This window comes from Aythya ferina (genome assembly GCF_964211825.1).
Source record: "Aythya ferina genome assembly, chromosome: 8".
NCBI lineage: Eukaryota > Metazoa > Chordata > Aves > Anseriformes > Anatidae > Aythya > Aythya ferina.
Window position 1 is genome coordinate 24307302 of NC_140304.1, and position 22476 is coordinate 24329777.

The 22476-nt window shown below is 47.0% G+C and overlaps 1 protein-coding gene across 3 annotated transcripts; it reads left to right on the plus strand.

Annotated features, from left to right (window-relative positions):
• Positions 1–4826: 4826 nt before the first annotated feature.
• On the plus strand, positions 4827–22351 carry RAD54L (RAD54 like). 3 transcript variants are annotated; one of them, XM_084528029.1, is made up of 18 exons: positions 4827–5000; positions 5096–5188; positions 5621–5740; positions 6416–6476; positions 8214–8349; positions 9121–9190; positions 11034–11322; positions 11806–11930; positions 14087–14237; positions 15438–15564; positions 17601–17675; positions 18088–18218; positions 18331–18441; positions 18580–18703; positions 19019–19097; positions 19204–19383; positions 20659–20822; positions 21997–22351. In XM_084528029.1, the coding sequence occupies exons 1-18, from the start codon at positions 4851–4853 to the stop codon at positions 22196–22198; spliced, it is 2388 nt and encodes a 795-aa protein (XP_084384155.1). In that variant the 5' UTR covers positions 4827–4850; the 3' UTR covers positions 22199–22351. The 3 variants fall into 3 exon arrangements, with proteins under 3 accessions (XP_084384155.1, XP_084384156.1, XP_084384157.1); XM_084528030.1 differs by having other exon boundaries at positions 4977–5000; positions 5101–5188; XM_084528031.1 differs by lacking the exons at positions 4827–5000; positions 5096–5188; positions 5621–5740; positions 6416–6476; positions 8214–8349 and adding an exon at positions 8437–8494.
• Positions 22352–22476: the final 125 nt, after the last annotated feature.

Here is a 22476-nt window from a genome sequence, read left to right on the forward strand (position 1 = left end):
GACTAAGTTTGTGAAGGTAGTTTTTTTTTTTTTTTTTTTTTTTTTTTTTTTTTTTTCCCAGTAGCTGAGTTGTTTGTTTGTATTTTTTTTTTCCCCAGTAGCTGTGTTTGTTTGTGCTCTCCTTGTTTTGTAAACTATTATAGAAAATAATGGCTTTTTTTTTTTTTTTTTTTTTTTTTCATCAGGGAGATGCTGTAAGTTCCCTGCTTTTTGTGAATAGCAGCTATCAGAAATGATTATCTTAGCGCCTAAGAGATCCATCATGTCTGCCTCTTTCCTTAACATTTACAAACACGCATCATGGTGATGAATTTAGATGGTCATTTAAAGGCAAATTGCTTGTCCTACTTTTTGGTTCTTATTGATTGTCGTGTAATTAACTGATTCATTTTGTTAATATAATCCAGAGTGTCTGCAACCAACTTAATCAGCAGAGCCTGATCAGAAGACTAGGGTTTAATTAGCCTGTGCTAATTGCCCCAATGAAATGATGTTTCCTCTGTCCTGCGCCATTACTTATAGAAGCCAGATTTTATTTTTATTTTTATTTGTAATTCTGTTGAGATTTAATAAGGGGGCAGGGAGGATAATATTTTGCCTCCTGCCAGAGGACGGGCTCTTCCAAGGCAAGGCACAGCAGCTGGGGAAAGCAGTGACGAGTAGCTGGGGGTGGCACTTCCCTTCTCAGCCCCAGAGCACCTGGCTGAGCAAAATGATGCTCTGTCTGTCCTGTAAAACCTAGCAGATTACCTACCTAGAAAGTAAGCATGTACATATATATATATACTATGCATTCATGAGTATTCTGTCTTTCAGCTTTCACACATGTGATATTTTGGAGGTAGAAGCTGTTAAGATGGTTGCAACCCTACTCATTTCAGTCCTGGTCCTGCACTGGGACTCACGTAGAGGTGCATTCGTACCCACGGGCAGCATCCTGAACACAGCCCCAAAGATCTCTGGTGGTGGTGATGTGGGGTTGCAGGGGACCCAGTGGGACCAGGGTCTGGTTCGTAAGGCTGAGATTTGCCCTTGGGTTTGTTCTGCAGCTCTCTGAGTGCTCTGTAAGTGTCTGAGCTTGGCAAGGAAAATTGCAACTGATTGTAAATTTCTTGCAAAAAGGGGCCTTCAGCAGGGCTAAGCCAATTTGCAAAATCAAGCTGAATTTGGGAAGTCATTTCAGCCTCCCCTCTTCCTTTTGAGAATTGAGGGATGTGTTTTTGGAAGTGCCAACACAGCTTGCGTATGATGTTTCCTAAATCCAGCCTTTTTAACGTTTGCAGGTTGTGCTGTTGGCTTGCCTGTGCTTGTAAAGGTGAGGGAGATGAGACTGGCTAATTAGCTTGTAAACAAAATACAACGTTTTGCTTTGCATCAAACGAAATGTTTTGAGCTGATCCAAAACCTGAGTCAGATTTGTGCTCACATAAAAATATTTCTTGGGGAAAAAAACAACAACCTTGAAGCAAAAGTGAATGTGGGGGGAAGTCCCTGGTAGGGACAGCCTTCCTTGTGAATGGAGGATTGGTTCCTGAAAGTGGTCCCATGGAGTGGAGCAGTGTCCTGGGGGCTTTGAGGGGGTCTTTTGCTTTGTGAGCCAGCACCACAAGCCTGCCAAATTAGGGCCAGAACTGCGAGCAGTGCTGGATGCAGCAACAAAGTGCAAGGAGAAAGCCCAGGGCTTTGCCCCGGGCTCTCCTCCCTGGAGGAGGTTGTTGCTTTTCCTGGAGGCCACCCAGCTCCCTCTCCACCTCATGGCTCCCCTGCCATGGCATGTGGCTCAGCACGGTGGAGGGGTGGTCGGCTTGCTTTCCACCACAGAGACAACGAGGGATTTGGAGAGGGAAGCCCCAGACGCATGGGAGTGGGGAGTGCAGCATTTCTGGGGCTCAGAGCTCGCTGGAGAAATGCCTGTGGACATTTCTCAGCCCCAGATCTCCCTGCTCCATCTGCCTTTTCTGCTTTAAGAAAATAGGATTTTTTTTTTTTTTTTTTTTGTAAATAAACGAGATTAGCAGAGATTTATTTTTTTTCTCCTCTAGCAGTAATAAGGATTAGGTACCACTTGGGCCAAAAGGACAGCAGTCATAAATGAATCGAAAGGCACCATGAAATCTCATATGTGGTGGCAAAGGGATTCGAGATCAAAGCAGGCAGCAGCTGCACAACTGTGCCCCCAAACTGGGGGGCACCAGGGCTGTGCCTTGGCTGTTCCCACCTGTACAATGGGTGCTGCACTGCAGGTGTAGCCCCAGCCCACTGCTCATCGCTGGGGCAGCTCAGCAGGCAGACAGCCGAGGCGTGAACCATGCCAGCCACCCAGCCTGAACCAATCTGGGCTCGATATTCAATTTTCTTTTGGGTGATATTCATGCAAATGTGCCAAAAGCGGCTGCAGCGCTGGGTCCTTGCTGCTGAACCGCTGCCTCCATCCGGCACTCAGCGTGCAGCCCGGCTGCATGGTGAGCGGCATCCGACCTCAGGAAAGGAACAGGATTTTTCTCTCCCTGAAGTGAATATTTTTAAAGCACTTAATGTTTCCTCTCTCTCAGTAAGTGGCTTTGGTGGAAGGGCATTTGAGCTGCCTCTGACAGTGATGAAATGGGATTACAACTCCAGCTGACAGCAACTTGGTATGACTGTACTCAGTTTCCCTCTTGTGGTTTGTTCAGGAATTAACTGGGGATATTTAATTACTTTCTAATTACTTTCCCAGCTGAGTATGTCCAAACTATACCGGTGGGCTGGGGTCCTGATCCTGCAGCTCTGATCCCTTCAGAGCTTCACCTAAGAAGATCCACATGGCACTGTTTAATTTTGCTAAAGCTACAGCTTTGCTCTCCTTAGCATGATGACAGGTTTTTGCCTGTTTTTTGTTGCAGAATGGCTGAAGCTGTTAGATGAGGTCTGAGGCTTGCTTCCATCAGGAGACATTTTGTCACATTACCTCTCCCTCATGCTGTTCTTGGCCAGTCCCTGGGTTCACAAGCTCTCCTGAGGGGAGAGGAGGCTGTCAGCTCTCTTGGGGAGGACCTGTCATTGCCTGGTGCCTGCAAAGAGCTGAGAAAAAAATATGAGACCCTGATTCCTGCTAGGTATTTCTTAACTCCAGAGCAAAATGAAAGAGCCTTAGGGAAAGAAAAAAAAAAAGTGTTTATGCAGAATTTAAAAAGGAAGATCCCACAAGCTGGGGGAGTCATTGGAGAGTCACTGCATCCACCTGGGACTGGGTGGGATAGGGACCAGGAGGGAGAAGAGGGACGCCAGGCTAACCCTGCAGAGTCCCTGAGGAAGGAGTTTGGAACCCCCCACCCCTCACTGGAGGGAATTCTGCAGAGGCAGCAGGGGAAATCACAGGGTTATTCCCCCTGGTGATTATCCTGTGATCTCTCAGGGCTGTATAAATGGGAGCTGATTACAACCAGAGAAGGAGTAAATTGTGTAATTAGGCAGGGAAAAGAGAGGATGACTTAAGCTCTGCCTGAAGGTGATAGTTTGGAGAGAAGAGTGGAAAAGAGTGTTTGTACCCAGCATAAGGGCTTGTCCCACACACCTGCCCGCCTTGCTCCAGGCTTGTGGTGTGGCTCCCTTATGAGTGAGCCTACCACTGTGCTCAGATGTTAGCATCTCCCCAGATTTCCCTCTGGTCCTTTCCATGAATGGTTAGCAAAGAAAAGCCATCATAGGACTCAGCTGTTCAGTGCTGGATGTAGGATGGCTGAGACCTTTTTTGCTGCTGGAGCAGTTCTCTACACCAAGCAGGCAAGAGCGTTTTGCCTCCCCTTCCTCTTATTATTGATCCATACTGCCTAGGCCAGAAGATGTGTCTGTTCCCATAGCAGGCAAAAAGCACAAGGCAGAATTGCTCCCTTAGCCACAGTGAGGAAGGCGATTAATGTGAATATTATTCATGCCAGGAAAAATAGCCATTACCTTCCTATAGAACCACTCTCTGCCCAGCGAAACAATAATTGCAACATCTAACATTTGTCACTGAGCTCTGAAAGCACTTCTGGAATAAATACTGACAAATGGTTTTGAACTTTTTTTTTTCTTTCTTTTAAATCAAGGTACCAGATCTTCAGCTGGTGTAAATGGCTGCAGGCAGTCCTTGCCCTCCTCCACCTCAGATGTCCTGGAGCTGCAAGAATTTAGCTTTGTTTTATATCTGCTTTGCTTTATGGTCCATGCCTTAAGGGTGAATAAATGTATTCACATAGATATTTACTATTTTTCTATTCAGTTTATTAGGTAATGTGAAGTGGGGATACTACCAAAGGGGCTTCTTGTGTTTCTTGATATTTAAGGTCAGCTGTGCAACCGTGACCAAAGTTTTTGTATTTATTTCTCAAGTTTACCAGTGAAACAATCAATAAATGGGAAATCATCCTTCTCCCCTCTTTTCCTTTTCATCTTAGGAGGAGGAAGGAAAGACAAATTTCTTCTAAGAGCTATGCTGAGGGTGTGTTACCTGTTTAAATGTTTATTTGTTAGACTGCCCTGAAGGCCATGTTTTGCTCCAGGTGGGATTTCCTGCACAGGGTGGTGGTGGCCCTGTCTACAGCTGACTAACTGAATTACAGAGCAAATTTGGCTTTTTGCTCTTATGCTTCAAAACAACAACAAAATTCGGCTCATTTCACAGAGCCTGGGCTCTCCTGCGTGGCCAGAAGGACAACTAAGAGACGAAACGGCGCGGAATCGGCACTTTATTTCTCAACAGGGTTATAAAGGGAGGGCAGCCGCCCCTCCCCAGCCCTCCTTGGCCAGTCTGTCTGTCAGTCAGTCTGTCTGTCTGTCTGTCAGTCTGTCAGCAGCCCCCCCCCCCCCATAGCACACCGAGCCGCTCGATGCCGCTCGGCGCTCGCTCGGCCGCGCCTAGCGCCCTGCCGGGGGCGGGGGCGGTGCCACAGCGCGCCCGCGCTTTTCCCGCCTCGGGGACGGCGCGCGCCCAACGCTCCGCGCCCCCCCCCCCCTTCCCCCCTCTCCGTGAGGCGATGGTGAGTGGGGGGGGGGGGGGGATGGAGGAGGGGGAACGCGGCCACCACAGCCCCGGCGCCCCCCTCACGCTTCACCCCCTGCCCCTCTCTTGCAGCGCAGGAGCCTGGCCCCCAGCCAGCTGGCCAAGAGGAAGGCGGGCGGCGAGGATGAGGAGGAGGAGGAAGGCTGGCAGCCGGCCCCGCCGGCGGTGAGTGAGGGGCGACCCCCCCCCCCAACCCTTCCCCTCAGGGGTCGCCTTCCCCCCGCTGTGTGAGGGAAAGGTGGCGGAGCCGGGCGGATTTGGGGCGGGTTTCAGTCGGGGGGGCGCCTGCTGGTCGTGGGGGAGCCTCGGGGGGCTGTGGGGTGGGGCTTGGTATGGGCAAAGTTGCCTTTTGTGGGGTCTGGGGGGGGCTTTTGTGGGGTCTGGAGCCTGTTTTGTGATGAGGAGGGGGTCACAGCCTTGTCTGTAGGGTCTGGTGACCCTGGTGCTGTCCGTTGGCAGCTGAGGTGAGCGGTGGCGATGGGGTCAGCTCAGCCAGCTGTGGGGTTTCTGTGTGGTTGGGCGCTCACCGAGCGTGACAGTGGCACATCTGTCTTGCCAGACGGCCCTCAAGTTTTGTCTTGTTTTTGTTTTTTTCAGGCTCAGAAGAGAAGGAAGGCTGGCGGTGAGACGGAGAGCAGGGAATGCTACAGGTCGCCCTTCCGTAAGCCCCTGGCTCAGTTGACCAACGGGCCCCGCTGCATGGATAGCAGTCAGCATGTGAGTGGGTGTGCTGCTGGCCCAGGTTGTGTACGGGGAGCACAGGGGCTTCCATGGACCCATATAATCCCACTTATATGGAACACTCAGAGGTGTTACAGAAGCCCTGCATGGCTTTTAGGAGGGACCTCTGCTTGTTCCAGTCATGTCATGCTGAAGATGTGGTGGGGGTACTTACTACACTGGAAAACTTGAATAAGAGTTCTGTAGGGCCTTGGTGAAGGACTGTGCTGAGATACGTGGCTGGCTTTCCATGCGCACGTCTCAGGTGCTGTCTGCTTGCTCTATGCTCTCTGGGCTTCCACTGATGGAACGCAGCCCCTTTGCAGGTGTGAATTGCCTGACTGCATTACTGAGGTTAGGGAGGATTTGAAGAAGTGAGTACTGACAGTCGATTTAAGAAGACGGAGTCAAGAAAGTCAGTTTCATGTGTTGGAAAACCCAAAGGAAAATAGCTTTGAGAAGTGGAGGTGCTGGTGGAGAAGTTGTGCTGTTCTGTTACTTTCTTCCTTTTGGATATTTTTGAAAATAGTTGGGGTTGGAGCTTGAGAAGATTGAGTAGAGGGACTCTCAACACTTGGCAAAACTGAGTTCTCAAAAAACATTTTGGGCATGCTGTCTTGACCAATCTGTGATTTCAAACTTCTGAAGCATGTTTTCTTTTTGAATTCTTAGGAGGCTTTTATCCGCAGCATTTTATCCAAACCCTTCAGAATCCCCATTCCAAATTATAAAGGTAAGATGAGGAGGTATAAGGATTGTCTGTGTTCTCTGACTCCAGTAAAATAGGTAATGCTCTGGCCTGTCAAATATGTCTGTGGGGATTACTGTGTGGGTGTTTCTTTTTCGTTTGGAATGATGCATGTGTTCCAAAAATTCTGAGTTAACTCCAAAAGAAAAATACACCAGTATTAACAAAGTCTTCGTATTTCTTACTTGTGTTTAGTTTGGATAATCCTGCATTTCAGAACTGGATTTTGTATTCTTATGGTTATGTATTTGATGTAGTGCCAGGAGGTTGTATGCCACACTGCAAATACAAAAGCAAGATGAATTCTAATCCATGGAAATTTATCACCTAAATAATACCCTGATGGTACAAACAGACAGAAGGCCAGGGTGAAAAAGAGAGTTCTTTCAACTTTGCTTGGTGTGCTGAGTCTCAAGGTGATCTTCAAAGCAAGGGTAGTTTTGAACTTGAAAGCCTCAGCTGGTTTTGAATCAGGGATCGGAAGATCTCAGAAACAAAAGGAGCTTTTCTTGACCCCTTCTTTCCCTTCGCTATCCAGCTGAAATTTTGAAAGATGGGTCAGTCAGTTTCACTCACACGTTAGTTATAAAATATGTCTGGAGGCATGTTCAGCCAGGCTGCTTATTAAATGAGCGGCCCTGGAAGAGTTTGTTTGACATAGTTCTTAGCTTGTAGGAAAAGCAGAATTATCAGGAGACTGTAGTGGACCTATAACTGTAAAAGCTGATTTCTGTGACTGTTGGCTTCCTCTCTTAACTGGGAGTGGAGATTGCTTCCTTTACTCTTTCTTGATGTGGAGGCATCGTTGTCTCAACTTGTGATACGCTCCCATTTTGCAAGCAGTAGGGGAATTGATTCCGCTTGATTCTTTCCCAAGCAAAATCAATCCTGGGAGCATAATTGTCTCAGATGTCTTTGAGCTGAATTTCGACAGGAGAAGTGATTTGTCTGAGTTCTTTCTATGTTAATCTCAATTCCAAAACTACAATCAAAATATAACACTAGGAAAATGGACTCCTCCTATTTTTTTTTATTTTTTTTTTTTTTAACTTTTCTGAGAGATTGGCTACAATGCCAAACATCTGCTATTGCTCAGCGGAGAGTAAAATAATATCCTTGCTTACGTAACAGCAGTATGGTTCTAACTGTAACACTGTAGAACTTCTTAATGTCTAAGTTTCTTCTTGACATTGTGCAAAAGATAAAGCTCTTGCTGAGCTTGGATTAGAGGATACAAAAAGAGGCTCTGTCCCAGTACATACAATGTACATGGAAACGTATTTTTTGAGCTGCTGAAGCTTGAATCCTGCTTGTCTTTCAAAAAAGAGAAACAGCCACCTTTAAGTACTAGGAGCATCTGTGGTGCCCAGAGGGAAGCATTGTGCCTGTTTGTGGCTCTGATCTGGTGTGACAGTGTCAGTCACCTTGCAAGTTACTTTGTCCTATTGTATGCCAGCATAGCTGGCATCTGCTGCACCCAGTGTGGGCAGTGCCACTGCTCCATCTTCGCCTCTGCATCTTTGCAGAGCTACCTGCTGTGTGCAGGCAGAGTGCTGCCAAACAAGTGCCCTCGTGGATTTGCAGTCTGCAACAGTTGTCTTCTCCACTTTAGCACTGCACCCAGTTAATCCACCGTTTCCAAGCTTAATCAGACACTTCTTTGAGGCTCTGCTTTCTTCTGGAAGAAGTTGTTCTTTGAGTTGTGCCTTTGTTTGCTTTCAGGGCCAACGGGCCTGCGGGCGCTGGGCATCAAACGGGCAGGGCTGAGGAGTCCTCTCCATGACCCCTTTGAGGAAGGAGCTCTGGTTCTATATGAGCCCCCACCGCTGAGTGCCCACGAACAGCTGAAAATAGACAAGTGAGTCATCACCTGGTGCAAATGCTTCAGCTCTGACCTCTTTGCACATGTAGGTTTGTGTGGTTTCTTCCTGTTTATGTCTGAGCTGGGATCTGGACATCGAGGCAAGCTGGGTTCCAAGTATTCTCCCTCTGAGTTGCTTCAGGTATGGCAACAGTCAAAGGAAGGCATACACCCATGCCAGATTGTTTCCCTTCTTCCACAGCCTGTTTGATCTCCCACTCATCAAAAATTAAAACCTGTTGCAGGGAATGCAGGTGCACACATGTAGAAGCTGTTTAGAAAATCTTGTGGCTCAGGAAACATCAGTGTATGGAGACAGCAAAAGGGAGATGGCTGACAGTCAGATGTTAGGCTGCCTAATGGTTTTTATTCTGCCATAGTTCCTTCTGTGCCATTGTAACTTTTAAAAGGCTGTCAGCTGGGATATTTGTAGACAGAAGGGGGTGTTCCCTGATTAGGTCTCTCCAGTAATGCAATTACAGTATTCTTATTGAGACAAGGAAAAAAATAATGACTTTTAAATGCCTTTCTGAATAATGTTCTGCCCTTGTTCTAGGGCATGGACACTTTAGATAGTAGATGAGGCCTGTGCAACTCTGTTCTCAAAACTGAATTCATCCTTTTTTCACTTTCTTTGGTAGTTGTTTCCTTTATGCCACTGAGGAGTCCTCAGAATAGCAGTGAGACTTAAAGAAAAAACAAAACCTAAACACATGCTGTGCCAAGTGAAGTAATCATACTGTCATCTTTCTTGACTCTCTCCTGCAGGGACAAAGTACCTGTCCATGTTGTGGTGGATCCTGTCCTCAGCCGTGTTTTACGGCCTCATCAGAGAGAAGTAAGTTTTCTACCAGGACATGAGAGTATGGCTGGAGGACTTGGTGCATTTCCGAAAGCTGTAGTCCCTCTGCTGTAATTGTTGCTCACCAACTGTGAGGTCTGCACAGCCCTCACAAACTAGCAGCGTGGGACAACAGACTTTAGTCTGTTACAAAAACAAAGTGAAATGCTTGTTTTAACCATCATCTTAGAGGCCTGTATGGTGTAAATATTGTGTCCTGCATTATGCAAGAGGCTGTGCTGGGAGTGTTACAACAGTCCTGTGTGTCCTTTGTGCTTGTGAGCCATCAGTGACCTAGGGAGACTTGGAATTTACAGGTGGAGAGCGCTTAAAAATATCTTATACCATAAAATGTGGAACATCACAATATTGAAGCTAAAGCTAATCCCCAAATATCTAGCGTAGATATCTGCAGAGTTTGAGATTCATCACAGATGCAGTATAATATCCTTTAAGCCTATAGGCAGCACTGGTGGAAGCTGTTATTGCTGATCTTCAGGCTAAGCAGGTCAAGCCTGTTGTCTCCCTGCATGGGAGATCTTCAGATGGCTCTGAGAGCGCTGTAGGCTGCTCCTGGGTTGTTCTTTTATCTCAGAGTTGGTGCTGAACCCATGACCCATCATAATGCTGGCCTTTGGCTATATAGCTGGAGGCACTCTGTTTTGGGTAAGATCCTGCCTGCTGGCTTTTTTGTCAGGTACTGATAGTTACGTTGGTGTCCTAAGCGCATTGTCTGTTTTTTGACAGCTGCTCAAAAAGCAGACTCTGTTCTAGTCCGACTGATCAGTCGTTGCCTGCTGAGATTCCTGTGCTGCTTTTTCAGCTGATGCTCCCAGCCTGTGGTACAGCTTTGCTCCTTGTCATGTAATTTGCCTTGTTGCTGGGAGGTTACCAAACTGGTTCCCCAGCCAATTTTTTCCATTTTTTTGGTCAGCAGTATATTTGAACCAGTTGAACAATTACTTAATAAGCTTCAATGCTCTTAAGAGCCTGAGAAAGGAAGAAAATGACTTGCAAGTGGTCTGTCTTCTGGTCCCGAACAGTGGAAAGTACAGGCGTGAATTTGTCGGTGTGTTGAAGTTGTCTGTCACTCCCTGCTTAGTTGACAGCGCAGGGAGCTTGCTCATTGCCAGTACAATGCCCCAGGTTTTCTTTAATTCTCTATCATCACATGATAGAACACTTTGCAGAGTCTTTTTTTTTTTTTTTTTCCCCTTTTATCTGTCCTGGTTATGTGTCAAAGCCTAGCAAACGGGCTGAGCTCTTCTACCACGTGACATGAGCTATAACCTCAGCTCTGTTCCTTCTCTGAAGCTAAATCTGCTTTGGACTTTGAGTCCCAAGGTGAGTCATAGTGGTTCCGTGCTTCTAGGCAGAAGGCTTGAGGGTTGCTGAGGGTATTCTGAGAGTTAATCAGGGAGTAGAAACAAGACTGGGCGCTCCATTGGGTGCTGTTAAGATGCTTAACACATATTTGCATTCATTGATGCAGGTTAGCTGATGGCCTGGGCCTAACTAGCCTGGCCAAGGGTAGAAATGTTGGGGAATTCAAGTAAGGGAGCTAGTTATAACTACACAGTAAAAACGTACTGAAATTGTGTGCATGTTACGAATTGTCAGCAGCAGTAACGTTTCCTCAGACCAGGTGGGGCTGAATTTTAGCTGTGTCTTGGGTGATTTCCCTCTGTCTCATTAGAGTGCTGTACATCCCCTGGGATGTGCTACACGGATACGTTGTTTGCTGTAATATCAGTCCTGTGCAATGCAGTAATAAAGCTGTAATGAAGTTGTCATTCTGTGGCTGTCCCTGTCCTGCTCTAACAGAACAATTTCATGGCAGGGAGTGAAATTCCTCTGGGAGTGCGTGACGAGCCGGCGGATCCCCGGGAGTCATGGCTGTATCATGGCAGACGAGATGGGGCTGGGCAAAACCCTGCAGTGCATCACTCTCATGTGGACGCTTCTCCGGCAGAGTCCAGACTGCAAGCCTGAAATTGAGAAAGCCATGGTGGTGTCTCCCTCCAGCCTGGTCAGAAACTGGTACAATGAAGTAGAGAAATGGCTGGGGGGAAGGATCCAGCCACTGGCCATTGATGGAGGCTCCAAAGAAGAGATCGACCACAAACTAGGTACAGAAATGTTTACAAATGGTGCGGTTGGCTGGCTTAGGTCAAAATCTTGTGTTGGAAGAAGCCTACAGCAGCTGTGAGCTGTCATTAGAGCTCTGGAGACTGATGAAAATTTCCTTGTACCATGTTTAGATAGGGTCACTGCCTGTTTGATAATGCTTGCTCTTTTGCAATAACCCAAGTCCAGCCGTGTGATTAAGACAGGGCAGTTCCTGTGTGTTATCTTTGCTCCAGACAGGATCTAGGACAGGACAGAGGTGGGAAGGGGTTGGAAATGGGAGCAGTTATGGGGGAAGTGTCCTTGCTATATGTGGGGGGAAAGGGTGACTACAGAGGAACCAGCTCTTTGTCAGGGTCCGGCAGCATTGAAACAAATGCAAAGGTTTTCCTCGTTTTTTAGTGCAAAAGGATTGATTTTGGCTGCAGAGTTTGGACCCTTTTTCTGTTTTAATCCTTTCTCCTTTTTCCCCTTTCCATTCACAGTTGGCTTTATGAACCAGCGTGGTGTGCGAGTGCCTTCACCCATCCTGATCATCTCCTATGAGACCTTTCGACTTCATGCTGAGGCCCTACAGAAGGGCAGTGTTGGGCTGGTCATATGTGATGAGGTATGGGGGAGTTTCTAAGGAGAACACATTCCTGATGTTTTCTTGAGACTGGGACAAATCTTGCTTCTCAAAAGGTGGGAGGTGATTGAGCCTCATGTTCTACCCACTAATTTTTAACTTGGCTATATTTTGAGCAAGAAGTTTGGCTGGAGACTCCTGAGGTAAATGGTTTCAGCATGCTTTTGTGTGTCATATTGGCTGCTCTCAGACCCTTGTCTGGCAGTCTCAAGTTGTGATGTGGAGGAAGGTATCTGTCATGGTCCCTTTTGCTCAGATTGAGGGCCGTGCATCAAGTCAGTTGTTGAACCCAGGTTTTATTCACCCTTTTCCCTACTCCCTGACTGCTAGGCCGCTTTGCTGCTCTAGCTGTAACATTCCAAATCTCTATATTCTAAGGCTCTTTGTCCAGGCTTGAATCCTGCTGAGGACGGGGTAATAAGGTGCTGTTGTGCTTCTCCAGGGGACAACGGACAGCTCATGGAATTAGGGTCAGGACCTGAGGAGAGCCAGTTAACCAGCAGTCCTGTTTCCCAAGGTTCCCTTGGCAAAGGGGTGTAGGAGTGCCCTGCTCTTTGGAGTCACAAGCTCAGAAGGCTTGTTTCTGTGCTTGTGGGGGAGTTTGAAGGGTTCCCCCATGGCAGGACTCTTTTCCCCTCTGTGGAGCCTACTGCTTGCAGCAGAGGGAGGAGATGTGGGAGGTACCTTAGGTGCTGCTTGTTCAAGAACAAGCAGACCTCGCCTGACTCCCTGCTTGCTGGCTGCTGGCTCCAGCTTTGCCAAGCCTGAGTTCTCAAGCTGTGTTTTCATATGGCTGAAATGGAGTTCTTTCCTCTATCATTACATATTTATGGTTACAGTTAGTGAGGGGCAAAGAGATTCTGAAGAAAAGCAAATGCCCTCTGCCTCCCTGAGACGATAAAGCTGGGGCCCTCAGCCAGCTCTCTTCTCTCTGTGGCCTGTTAGAGATTTGTTACAAAGTGGTGCCACCCGGTGGTTTGGTTCTGTATGTGCCGGAACTGCTGTGAGGAATGTAGAGTGTCCTCAGGACTCAGACAACTTGCATCTGCCTTTTAGGCACTGACTCTGTGACTGCCTCCACCTCCCCGTGCCCCTGGGGCAGGCCAGCAGCTGGGTTGCTGGGAATGCAGGTCCTTGGCTCTGCATCTTCCCTGTGTTCCCAATAAATACTTGTCTCTGAAGTAACCTGGCTCCTGTAACAAGCATCTCTCCACGTAGGCTTTGTCCTACATCAAAACACTTAGATGCTAATAGAACTGCTTTTCCTAGCTGTCTCGTAGGGTTTTGCAGGGGCTTTGTTTGTCATTCCTTTGGGAATCAGAGGCCTCAGCAGTTCCAAGTGTGTACATACAGAGTGTCACTGTAACAGTTTGTGGAAAATGAAGCAGACTTCAAATCAAAGCAAGAGAAAAAGATTTGTTCCACTTCTATGTGTGTGTGTTTTTTTTTTTTTTTAATTTGCTCATGTATTTATAGACGTTTTCTTTCTTAATCCTGTTTTTTTCTTTTTCCTGAAAGTCATTTTTCATTTTACCTCCCAGTTCTTCCAGGCCGTGGAACACAGGCTGTGAAACACTGGTGTAGAGCAATTTGTTTTCTGCCTCATCCCCTTTTTTAGATTGGGAAATGGGGCCCATATTTGGATTACTGCCTGTTGATGCAGAACCCCTTTTATTAGGGTGCAGAGGCCTGGGAGTTCTGAGTATAGATGGTGTGAATGACTTGATGATCTTGACCTTGGATGATGCAAGGCCAAGAGTTCAGTGCCTGATGCTGGTAACTGGAAGTGTCCTTGGCTTTGATTGGGAAACAATTCTCGGAGCTCACAACTGTCAGCATTGTCATGGAAGGTGCTTTCACCTGGGGGTGACTCAGATGTCCCTAGTCTGGGAATATTGTAATGGAAATGCCGTGTTTCATCACAGTGACTTCAGGTTTCCCACCAGGCTCTTGCCTTTAAAAGATGTGTGTCACAACGGCTGAATACATGTAAAACACTTACTCTGTTACAGGAATGGGACAAGCTATGAGGTAGATTGTAAGAATCATGACATGTCAGTCCTGATAAGGGTCTTTAAGCTGCTTCCCATCACGACCACTAGATTTATCAGTTGCATTTGTGTTGTCTTTTTTCAAAGGGCCACAGACTGAAGAACTCTGAAAACCAAACATACCAGGCTCTCAACAGCTTAAACACACCTCGGCGAGTCCTCATCTCAGGCACCCCCATTCAGAATGACTTGCTTGAATATTTCAGCCTGGTGCACTTCGTTAATTCCGGCATCCTAGGTAAGAAATACAAACGTGTGAGACATGAGGAAGGAGGAGGTTGCTGGCAAGGCCTCCCCTGATTACTGGTGAGAGCAGCAAGCAAGACATTGGTGAGAGGAAAAGTCACCTGCAGATTGGAGTCTTAATTCTCCTTCAGTTTGAGTCTAGAAAAGTCTAGGTCAAGATCCTCTTGTCAAGAGGCTGTATGTGATTAGAGCTCTGTTTCAGTTTAAAGTATTTGAATCAAACAGTTTGAGAGGGATTATTAATGATTAAGGTAAGATGATACGTGACCCTGAGTACTACATGGCTGATCTTAAGTAGCTATACTGGTCAGCCAACATGTCCACTTAGGCTAGGAGTTTCTGATAAGTGTTTGGAGATACTGCAGGAGTTGCTGAGCTGGAAGAGCCAGCTTGTAACAATACTCCCCACAACACTCAAAGGCGATAGCAAAGTAGCAATCTAGGCCAGGAATGATGCCTTTGTGGGGGAGGCTCTGTCCAGAGCAGGGTTTGACGTGACATGTTCTTTGCATTGAGTACAGAGGTGGCCTGGAAGACAGCTTCCTCCTGCTGTCCCTGTACCCATCTGGCATAGGAGTTTGAATTGACTAGAGCATGGTGATACAGTATATGTTGTGGCATGTGTTATTTCCATGTACTTCATTTTTTATTTTTTAATAAAATATTTTGCCCCTTGACTTGTGCTTTGGGCAAAACTAGTCTCCCTGTACTTGCACTTCTTTCTGTCTGAGATGAGGCTAATACTCTAAGTAGTGCTGTCAGAGCTATATGCATGCAGTGGTCACTTACCCACTTTCAGCCTGTGAGCAGTAACAAGGAACTGATGACAAATAATTTTGAAACAGACGCGTAATGTCTGCGCTGTTATTTGCAAGGATAAACTCTGGGAGTAAAACTGTAGCTGGAATGTGAGCAAATCAGTATGTGCCTGATGGGACTTGGGTTTAACTAAACTTGTATTAGCTTTGGCAGGGCAGTGTTGTTACAATAGAAAATAATCTGCTGCTGCACAGATTTGCCTGCCTTGTTTGAATCTTCCCTGGATAGAACAAAAACCAAATCCCACTGATGGGGCAAGAGTTTGTTCTATCTGCTGGGCCACATGCTTTATGGTATGATAACTGGAGCTGTGGGGGTACTGATCAAAGGTTATTTGGTAGGAGTTGTCACCTTTTCATCTCTGTTTGTGCAGGGACTGCACAGGAATTTAAAAGACATTTTGAATTACCCATCTTGAAAGGCAGAGATGCAGATGCGAGTGATGCTGAGCGACAAAAAGGAGAAGAGAGGCTTAAAGAGCTGATCAGTATCGTGAACAGGTGAACTTCATCCCTCTTCTCTTTGCAGAGCTTTTGCATAAACCCTTGGTGCATGGATACGTTCCCAAATTAAAGTTGTAGCTGTAACAAATTCCCTTGCCAGTTAAGTCTATTCAGTAAGTGATTGTGCAAGTGTTTATTGCCTAAGAATCTACGTGACATGTATCTTTAGTCTGAAAAGCAGCACACTGAAATGGCACAGTTAGCTGCAGTCACCCCTGAGCAAATGTACTCAGATACTGACTCGTGATTTGGCTCTTATGTTTCGGTTTTCTCTTGGTGCCTGAACAGTCAGGTAGCAGACTTTTGTTTGCATTAACATAACCACAGTGTAGATGGGGTCAGCCTGCAGATCCATCTGACCCAGCTGTGAGTAGCAGACAGTATGTGCGGTGTTGCTTAGCTTGCTGGTGATGCCCAAGTCACAGAAGAGTCCAGCTTGTACTTTCACAGCTGTTTGCTCTGTAGGGCTAATGGGATTAGCATACTAGCATCAGAGACGTACCTTTTGATCCCTAGGTAGCACCTTTGTCAAGCAAAATGCACTCTTATTTGTCTGATTTTTAGTATGTACTTAAATCAGGTTTGTTTTATGTTGATGAATACAACCAGTGTGTCCACATCTGCTGGCAGTTCTCTTACTAGATACTCTTCTGAATTCTTAGCGGTACTATCATCATCATTTTTTTCTTTTTTTTAATCTTAGCTTTTGCACCCGTTACAAATACAGTCTAGCTGCTCACAGTCATGGTAAATTGAATTTCACACAGTATAGCCTCTCTATAGAGACAGCCATGGCCTTGACTCGGGTCAGCCTGCAGAAGACTTGAGAGAAAGAAAAGGCTAGGAGAAGAGCTTATTCTTTCTTGAGGTGCATTTTTTCTTTAGCTGATCCAAATGGGATGTCAAAGTGTGTTCAGGAATGCTTGTGCCTAGCTGTGTTGAGGTCTGTGTCCTTTCCTTTATTGTGTAACAATCATAATATACAAGCAAGGAAAACGAAATGCGTGAATTGCAAGGTGAATTGGTTGGATTTACAGACGAGGCACTGATCCAAAGATACGTGGAATCATAGGCTGGAATGCCCTGCAGAAGGCTTCTAATCCATCTTGCTGTACCAAGGCAGAGGGTGGTAGACCTAAAGCATCCCATAACTTAATTTCCACTCAGCACCAGAGACCTCACAATTGCTCACGACACTTTTTCCAGGGCATCACTGTCTTTGCGGTTAGAAAATGCTCTTAATGTGTAACCTAAATCTTCCTAACTGCAGTTTAAGCCTGTGACTTTTCATCCTACTGATTATGGGTTTGGAGACCAGATTATTCCTTTCTTTAACAACCTTTGACAGATTTCAGAGCTGTGATATATCCCTGATGTCTTTTCTTCTGTGGATTTTGTAACATCATATTTTTAATATTTCCTGGCAGAACTGGGTTTCTGCCCTTTTTAAATTCTGGTTGTTCAGTTCAGCACTTTTTCTAGTCCATGCCATCTTTTCTGAAGTATGGTAGAACTATTCCATGGGGTATTTCCAGAGCCCTAGAGGATATGCTGTGAGCTCGTGTTGTGGGCCAGACAACGAATCCACCTTGGCAGAGGATGGCTACTGAGTTACCGGAGGAGCTGACTGCTTTGGGCTCTGTCTGTTGTGTGATGGTTAAATCCTTTCCCTGTTTGCTGTCCGTGCCATTGATCTGGTGTCATGTGAGTTGATAATGCTGTTGGTAGTTTGAGGAAGAGCTGAACTTCTCTGCTAAGGGACTGGGCTTTGTTAGGTGTGATTATGCTTGATTCCTCCAAATCTCATGAGGCTGGAAGCCTGGCAGAGGTAGTGGGGTGTCTTGGCTTCTGTAGTATGGGCTGATGAAGCCGCTTAGTGGGTGGTGGGTGTCCAGCTTCTGCCATGCGTTGGATTGTCACAGACTTCTAGAGATAAGATGTCAAAGCTTTGTGTTGAGCTCATGAGGAATAATACTGATAAAACAGGATTTTGTTGTCATTTAAGCATCTGATCTTTGTTTTCTTCTTTGCAGGTGTTTAATCCGAAGGACTTCGGACATTCTCTCCAAATACCTGCCGGTGAAGATAGAGCAGGTGGTCTGCTGCAGGTACCAGAAAGCTTATGCCCTGAGTGGGGGAGCAACAAGAAGGATTAAAAAGCTGCAAAAAGCAGTGACTTCTGTGCTTGTGCTGACTGCTACCCTCTAGGAATAAGATTGACACCATTTGCAATTCCTGAAGCAGGGATGGACAACCCACGGCTGGGGGTTTTGCAAGGTGACCGGCCTGCTTTGGGCAGCTGTGTGGAGCAGAGCCCTGGGCTACGCTGAGTATCTGTGAGCTGCTTTCTAAGCTCTGGGCAGAGATAGCAGCAATCCACCACCAGTATCGGAGGCAGTTCTAGGCTGTCTGGGCTGTAGCTAAAAAGGGGTGCTAGAGCTAAAATGAAGCCACTGTGTAGATGGAGGAGAGGTGTTGGTTTGGGGACAGGGTGACTGCAGGGCTCTTACTCTGTTTCAGGCTGACACCTCTGCAGGCTGAGCTTTACAAGAACTTCCTGAAGCAAGCCAAGCCAGTGGAGGAGCTGAAGGAGGGCAAGATCAGCGTGTCATCTCTCTCTTCCATCACTTCCCTGAAGAAGCTCTGCAATCGTGAGTTCTTCCACTGGTGTAATGGGCTTGTTGTTTTTTTGTTTTTTTTTACACTGGTGTTTTTTTGTGTCTCTGTGCATTCCACAGACTCTGAACTCTGTTTGTCTTCTAGACCCTGCCCTTATTTATGATAAGTGCGTGGAAGAAGAAGAAGGATTTATGGGAGCCTTGGATTTGTTCCCTGCTGGCTACAGCACCAAATCTGTGGAGCCCCAGCTTTCAGGTACTGTGGAGCTCAGCAGTGCAAATGTGCTGCCTAACAGGCAACCATGAAGAGTGTAGTGTCCTCTCAAGTGACCCTCCAAGGTCAGGAATTTTAGAACTTCTTTTCTAGCTTGCTTTCTTCTTTATTTTTATCCAGGAAAGATGCTGGTTTTGGACTACATCCTTGCAGTTACAAAAAGCACCAGTAATGACAAGGTGGTTTTAGTGTCTAACTACACTCAGACATTGGACCTATTTGAAAAGCTCTGCAGGAGCAGAAGGTTTGTCTCTGGGTTTCATTTGTCTAATCCTGCAAAATTGTACATGCAGCCTACACTGTAAAAGAAACTGCCTATTTTTAAAGCTTCTGTCAGCAGGAACTTTTGACCTGTCACGTACCTCAGATGTTCTGGAGTTGGAACTAATGTGGCTTGTGCTCTTGCTACTGGGGTCACTCAGCAGAAAAGCTCTGGCCTGATGCAAAAGCTTCTAAAGCCTAGGCCCTTGTTAGAAGGCAGTTTGGGGAAGATTTTTGTCTAAGTGGGATGCTCTAAAGGTCACAGCTGTCAGATGATAGCAAACATTGTATATTCTAGGTATTTATACGTCCGGCTGGATGGCACCATGTCCATTAAAAAGAGAGCGAAGATTGTGGAGCGATTCAACAGCCCCTCAGTAAGTAGAACCTGCCAGATGTGGGCAGCTCTCCTGCCAGTTCTTAGAGCTGTGAGTACGGTGTAGCTGCCTCTGTTGTTTAATCCAAGCCTCCCTTTCTCCCCAGAGCCCTGAGTTTATCTTCATGCTAAGCAGCAAAGCAGGCGGCTGCGGTTTGAATTTGATTGGGGCGAACAGGCTGGTTATGTTTGACCCAGACTGGAATCCTGCTAACGATGAACAGGCCATGGCTCGTGTGTGGCGGGACGGCCAGAAGAAGATGTGCTACATCTATCGGCTGCTTTCGGTGAGTTCATCTTCTCACCTCCTCCCTGTGGGGTCCTTGGTGCCAGCCCAGACTAACATTTAATGCCACTGCTGGAACAACTTGTATGGGAGTGTCAGTAGTGATTACTCTTCAGAAAAGTCTTCTCTATGCCCTCGTTCACCTTTACCTCTCCATTCACCTTCACTTCATCTTGTTCAGGATGACCTCTTCTGTGAACTTGTGTTCCTTGATGAATAGTTATTTTACTTTGACAAAATAGATGTTCTTTGCCCTTTTCTTCCTTATGGTGTTCTACTTTTTCTCTGACCTGGTTGCACCTGGAAGCAGGCAGCTCCTCTGCTTTTAGAACTACCAAATGTGTCTGCAAATCTTACCTAACCCCTCAACACCTCTGTATTACATTTGCTTGCAAAACAGATGTTTTTCCTCTTATTTTTTGCTTTAAAAATGTAACATACTGACTTCCATGTACATCTGCTTTAGAAGTAGTCATCTCCCTCCAGACAGAGCGTGGGATTGATCTGTGTGTGGGTGAATCAGCAAACACTGCTGATGCTCTTCTGACCCAGGGCCAGCTCTTGCTGCTTTTTGTTTTTTGTCATCTGGCCCCTGGAGCATCTGACTGTGAGAGTGCTCCAGTCCAAGCAGGCGATGCCAAGCAATGCTAGTCATTTTATGGCTCTCCCATGTCTTGTTCTGTAGCTTACCAACTGATCCTACCAAACAGTGCTGCTGTTAGCTCCCATACTACTGAGCCTCCTCTGGCAAGGATGTTCGTGATGAACTGGGCAAGTGCTAGAAAGGAAAGCTGCTCGCAGGAATTTTAGGCTGGGCAGGAACTGGGGAGCAAACTTCTGCCTTGACCTCAGTGGCCTGGGTTATCACCAGGGTTGTTGTTTCATGACTTCAAGGCTTGTGCTGTGCAAGTTCTATATGTTGGCAGCTCTGTTAGGAGGCGCTTTCCCTTTCTTCCCATCAACATCACCTGGTGCAGTGTGTGAGCTCTAGACACAAGGGGCAGTTCCACCTCTTCCTCATCCGTATCCCAGTGGGACCTACTCCTGTGGCCACAGAGAAAGACAAGAGAAGCAGAATTGGGTTAGATCAGTAACCACATGGGACACGGTCAGAGTACAGATGATAACGCGTGCCTCACATCCGTACTGGTCTGGCAAGGCACTCAGTGGTCCCAGCAGCTTATGTCTGATTGCCTTTTGCTCTGTGACACTTCCCGGTGTCGTCTCCTCCCCTAGCATCCCGACTGTGCTTCAACTCTGACCTTCTCTTCTGTAGACAGGGACCATAGAGGAGAAGATATTCCAGCGCCAGACCCACAAGAAGGCACTCAGCAGCTGTGTGGTGGATGAAGAGCAGGATGTAGAGAGGCACTTCTCGCTCGGGGAGCTCAAGGAGCTGTTCACGTTGAATGAGACCACCACCAGTGACACCCATGACAAGTGAGTATACTGGCGGTATAAGAGGTAACACAGGGGGTCAGCAAAGAACTCCTCACTTTATTCTACTGATTCAGTGCTGCTACAGGCAGCAGGAAGAAGCTCAGAGAGGGAGAGCCTCAAGTGTCTGTTTCTGAAGCTGTTAACCACCTGGAGATTAGCAGTTCCGTGCTGCCTTCCTACTTTTATGTTAGAAGAGCTGCGTTTGCTTGATGAGTGAGCAAGCTATCTTGTTAGCTGCCTTTGTTTGGAGGCTGTGAAATACTGAGAAAGAGGGATTGATCAGAACTGTTCCAAGTTGGTGGAGCCCAGCTTGGTCCTTCCTTGCCATTCCTTCTCTTTATGGTTTGCCCAATTCTGCTGCCTGCGCTTTCTGTCTGCTAAGAGCTCAGGAGGCCAACCCAAGTGCTGCTCTGAGCAGGCAAAAATCCTATGCTCCATTGTCTGCCCTTCCTTCTGTATCCCCAGCCCCCAAGACCTGTGGTGGTGTAGCTACCAGAAAGATGACAGTGCAGGAAAATGCTTCACTGGGAAGGTTAATAAGACTTAATTCAAGCAGGAAGTGAAGAGGATTAGTTTTAAGCTGACTCAAGGCTTAGCTCTGTGTAAGTGTCTTGTCTGTGTGGCACCAAGCCTTGCTGGCAGGACTGCTGCTGTTCCTTTCCCTTGTGCAGCTGCTCAACCCGGCACCTCCTGGACAGCCTGAGCACAACCCAGTGGCTGTGGCAGGAGCCAGGATGGAGCAGTCTGGAGCAGGGCGTGCTCTCCTGAGCTCAGGAGGCTTGACATGGTGCTTGACACGATGCTAAAGATGTGTTAGTAGTGGGGATGTTCATTTGGGATTGGCTGTATACAACATTCCTCACGTTTCAAGGGAAACACATCTCGAACTTAACTGTGGCCCGTGCTGGCTCATTTCTACACAGCTAAATGCAGGGAGCAGCACCATTAGAAACCAAACCAGAGGTTTTCCAAAATGCTTCCATCTCTTTCACCCATGCCAGAGTTCGGTTGTGAGTCTAAATGAAGCACAGCAGTAATTGATGCTGTCTGATAATCCAGTCGGAGGGTTGCAGATGAGAGGCAATCCAGACGTAACTGGGCTGCATTTTTAAACAACCCATAAGCCAAACAAGCTGAGGAACCTTGCACTGACCTTGCGCTGCCTCTGTTCCAGGATCAAGTGTCGTCGCTGCGTGAACGGCCACCAGGTCCGGCCCCCTCCGGAGGGCTCTGACTGCACCTCTGACCTCTCGCAGTGGAAGCACTGTGCTGACAAGCGGGGGCTGCAGGACTCTGTGCTGAAGGCTGCGTGGGATGCTGCCGTCACCTTCACCTTTCACCACCACTCCCATGAGGAGCAGCGAGGGATTCCCTAACAGGTTACTGTCCCCCTGTGGGGGCACGTTAATCCCTTTCAAGGAAAGGGGCAGTGGATAGCAGTACATGCTGGTTTGTTACACAAACATTTGTTACACAGCTGTGGGATAGCAGAACAGTGTGGTTTCTGAGAGGCTGGAAGGCCCTTAGCATTGGTCAGTGTCTGCTGCAACAGTATTGATTTCAGGGCTTTTTCTCTGCTGCTGTATTTTATGCCTGAGAAGCAGCGCACTGGGAATAACTGGACCTTGTGCACTTGATCACGGATTCAGTGCTG

Excerpts from the sequence above, each read along its gene's own strand:
- RAD54L (XM_084528029.1), top strand. The coding sequence starts at position 4,851 with ATGCCGCTCGGCGCTCGCTCGGCCGCGCCTAGCGCCCTGCCGGGGGCG. Across the intron at positions 8,350-9,120 it reads GAACAGCTGAAAATAGACAA|GGACAAAGTACCTGTCCATG; the intron begins GTGAGTCATCAC and ends TCTCTCCTGCAG. Across the intron at positions 19,384-20,658 it reads ACATCTATCGGCTGCTTTCG|ACAGGGACCATAGAGGAGAA; the intron begins GTGAGTTCATCT and ends TCTCTTCTGTAG.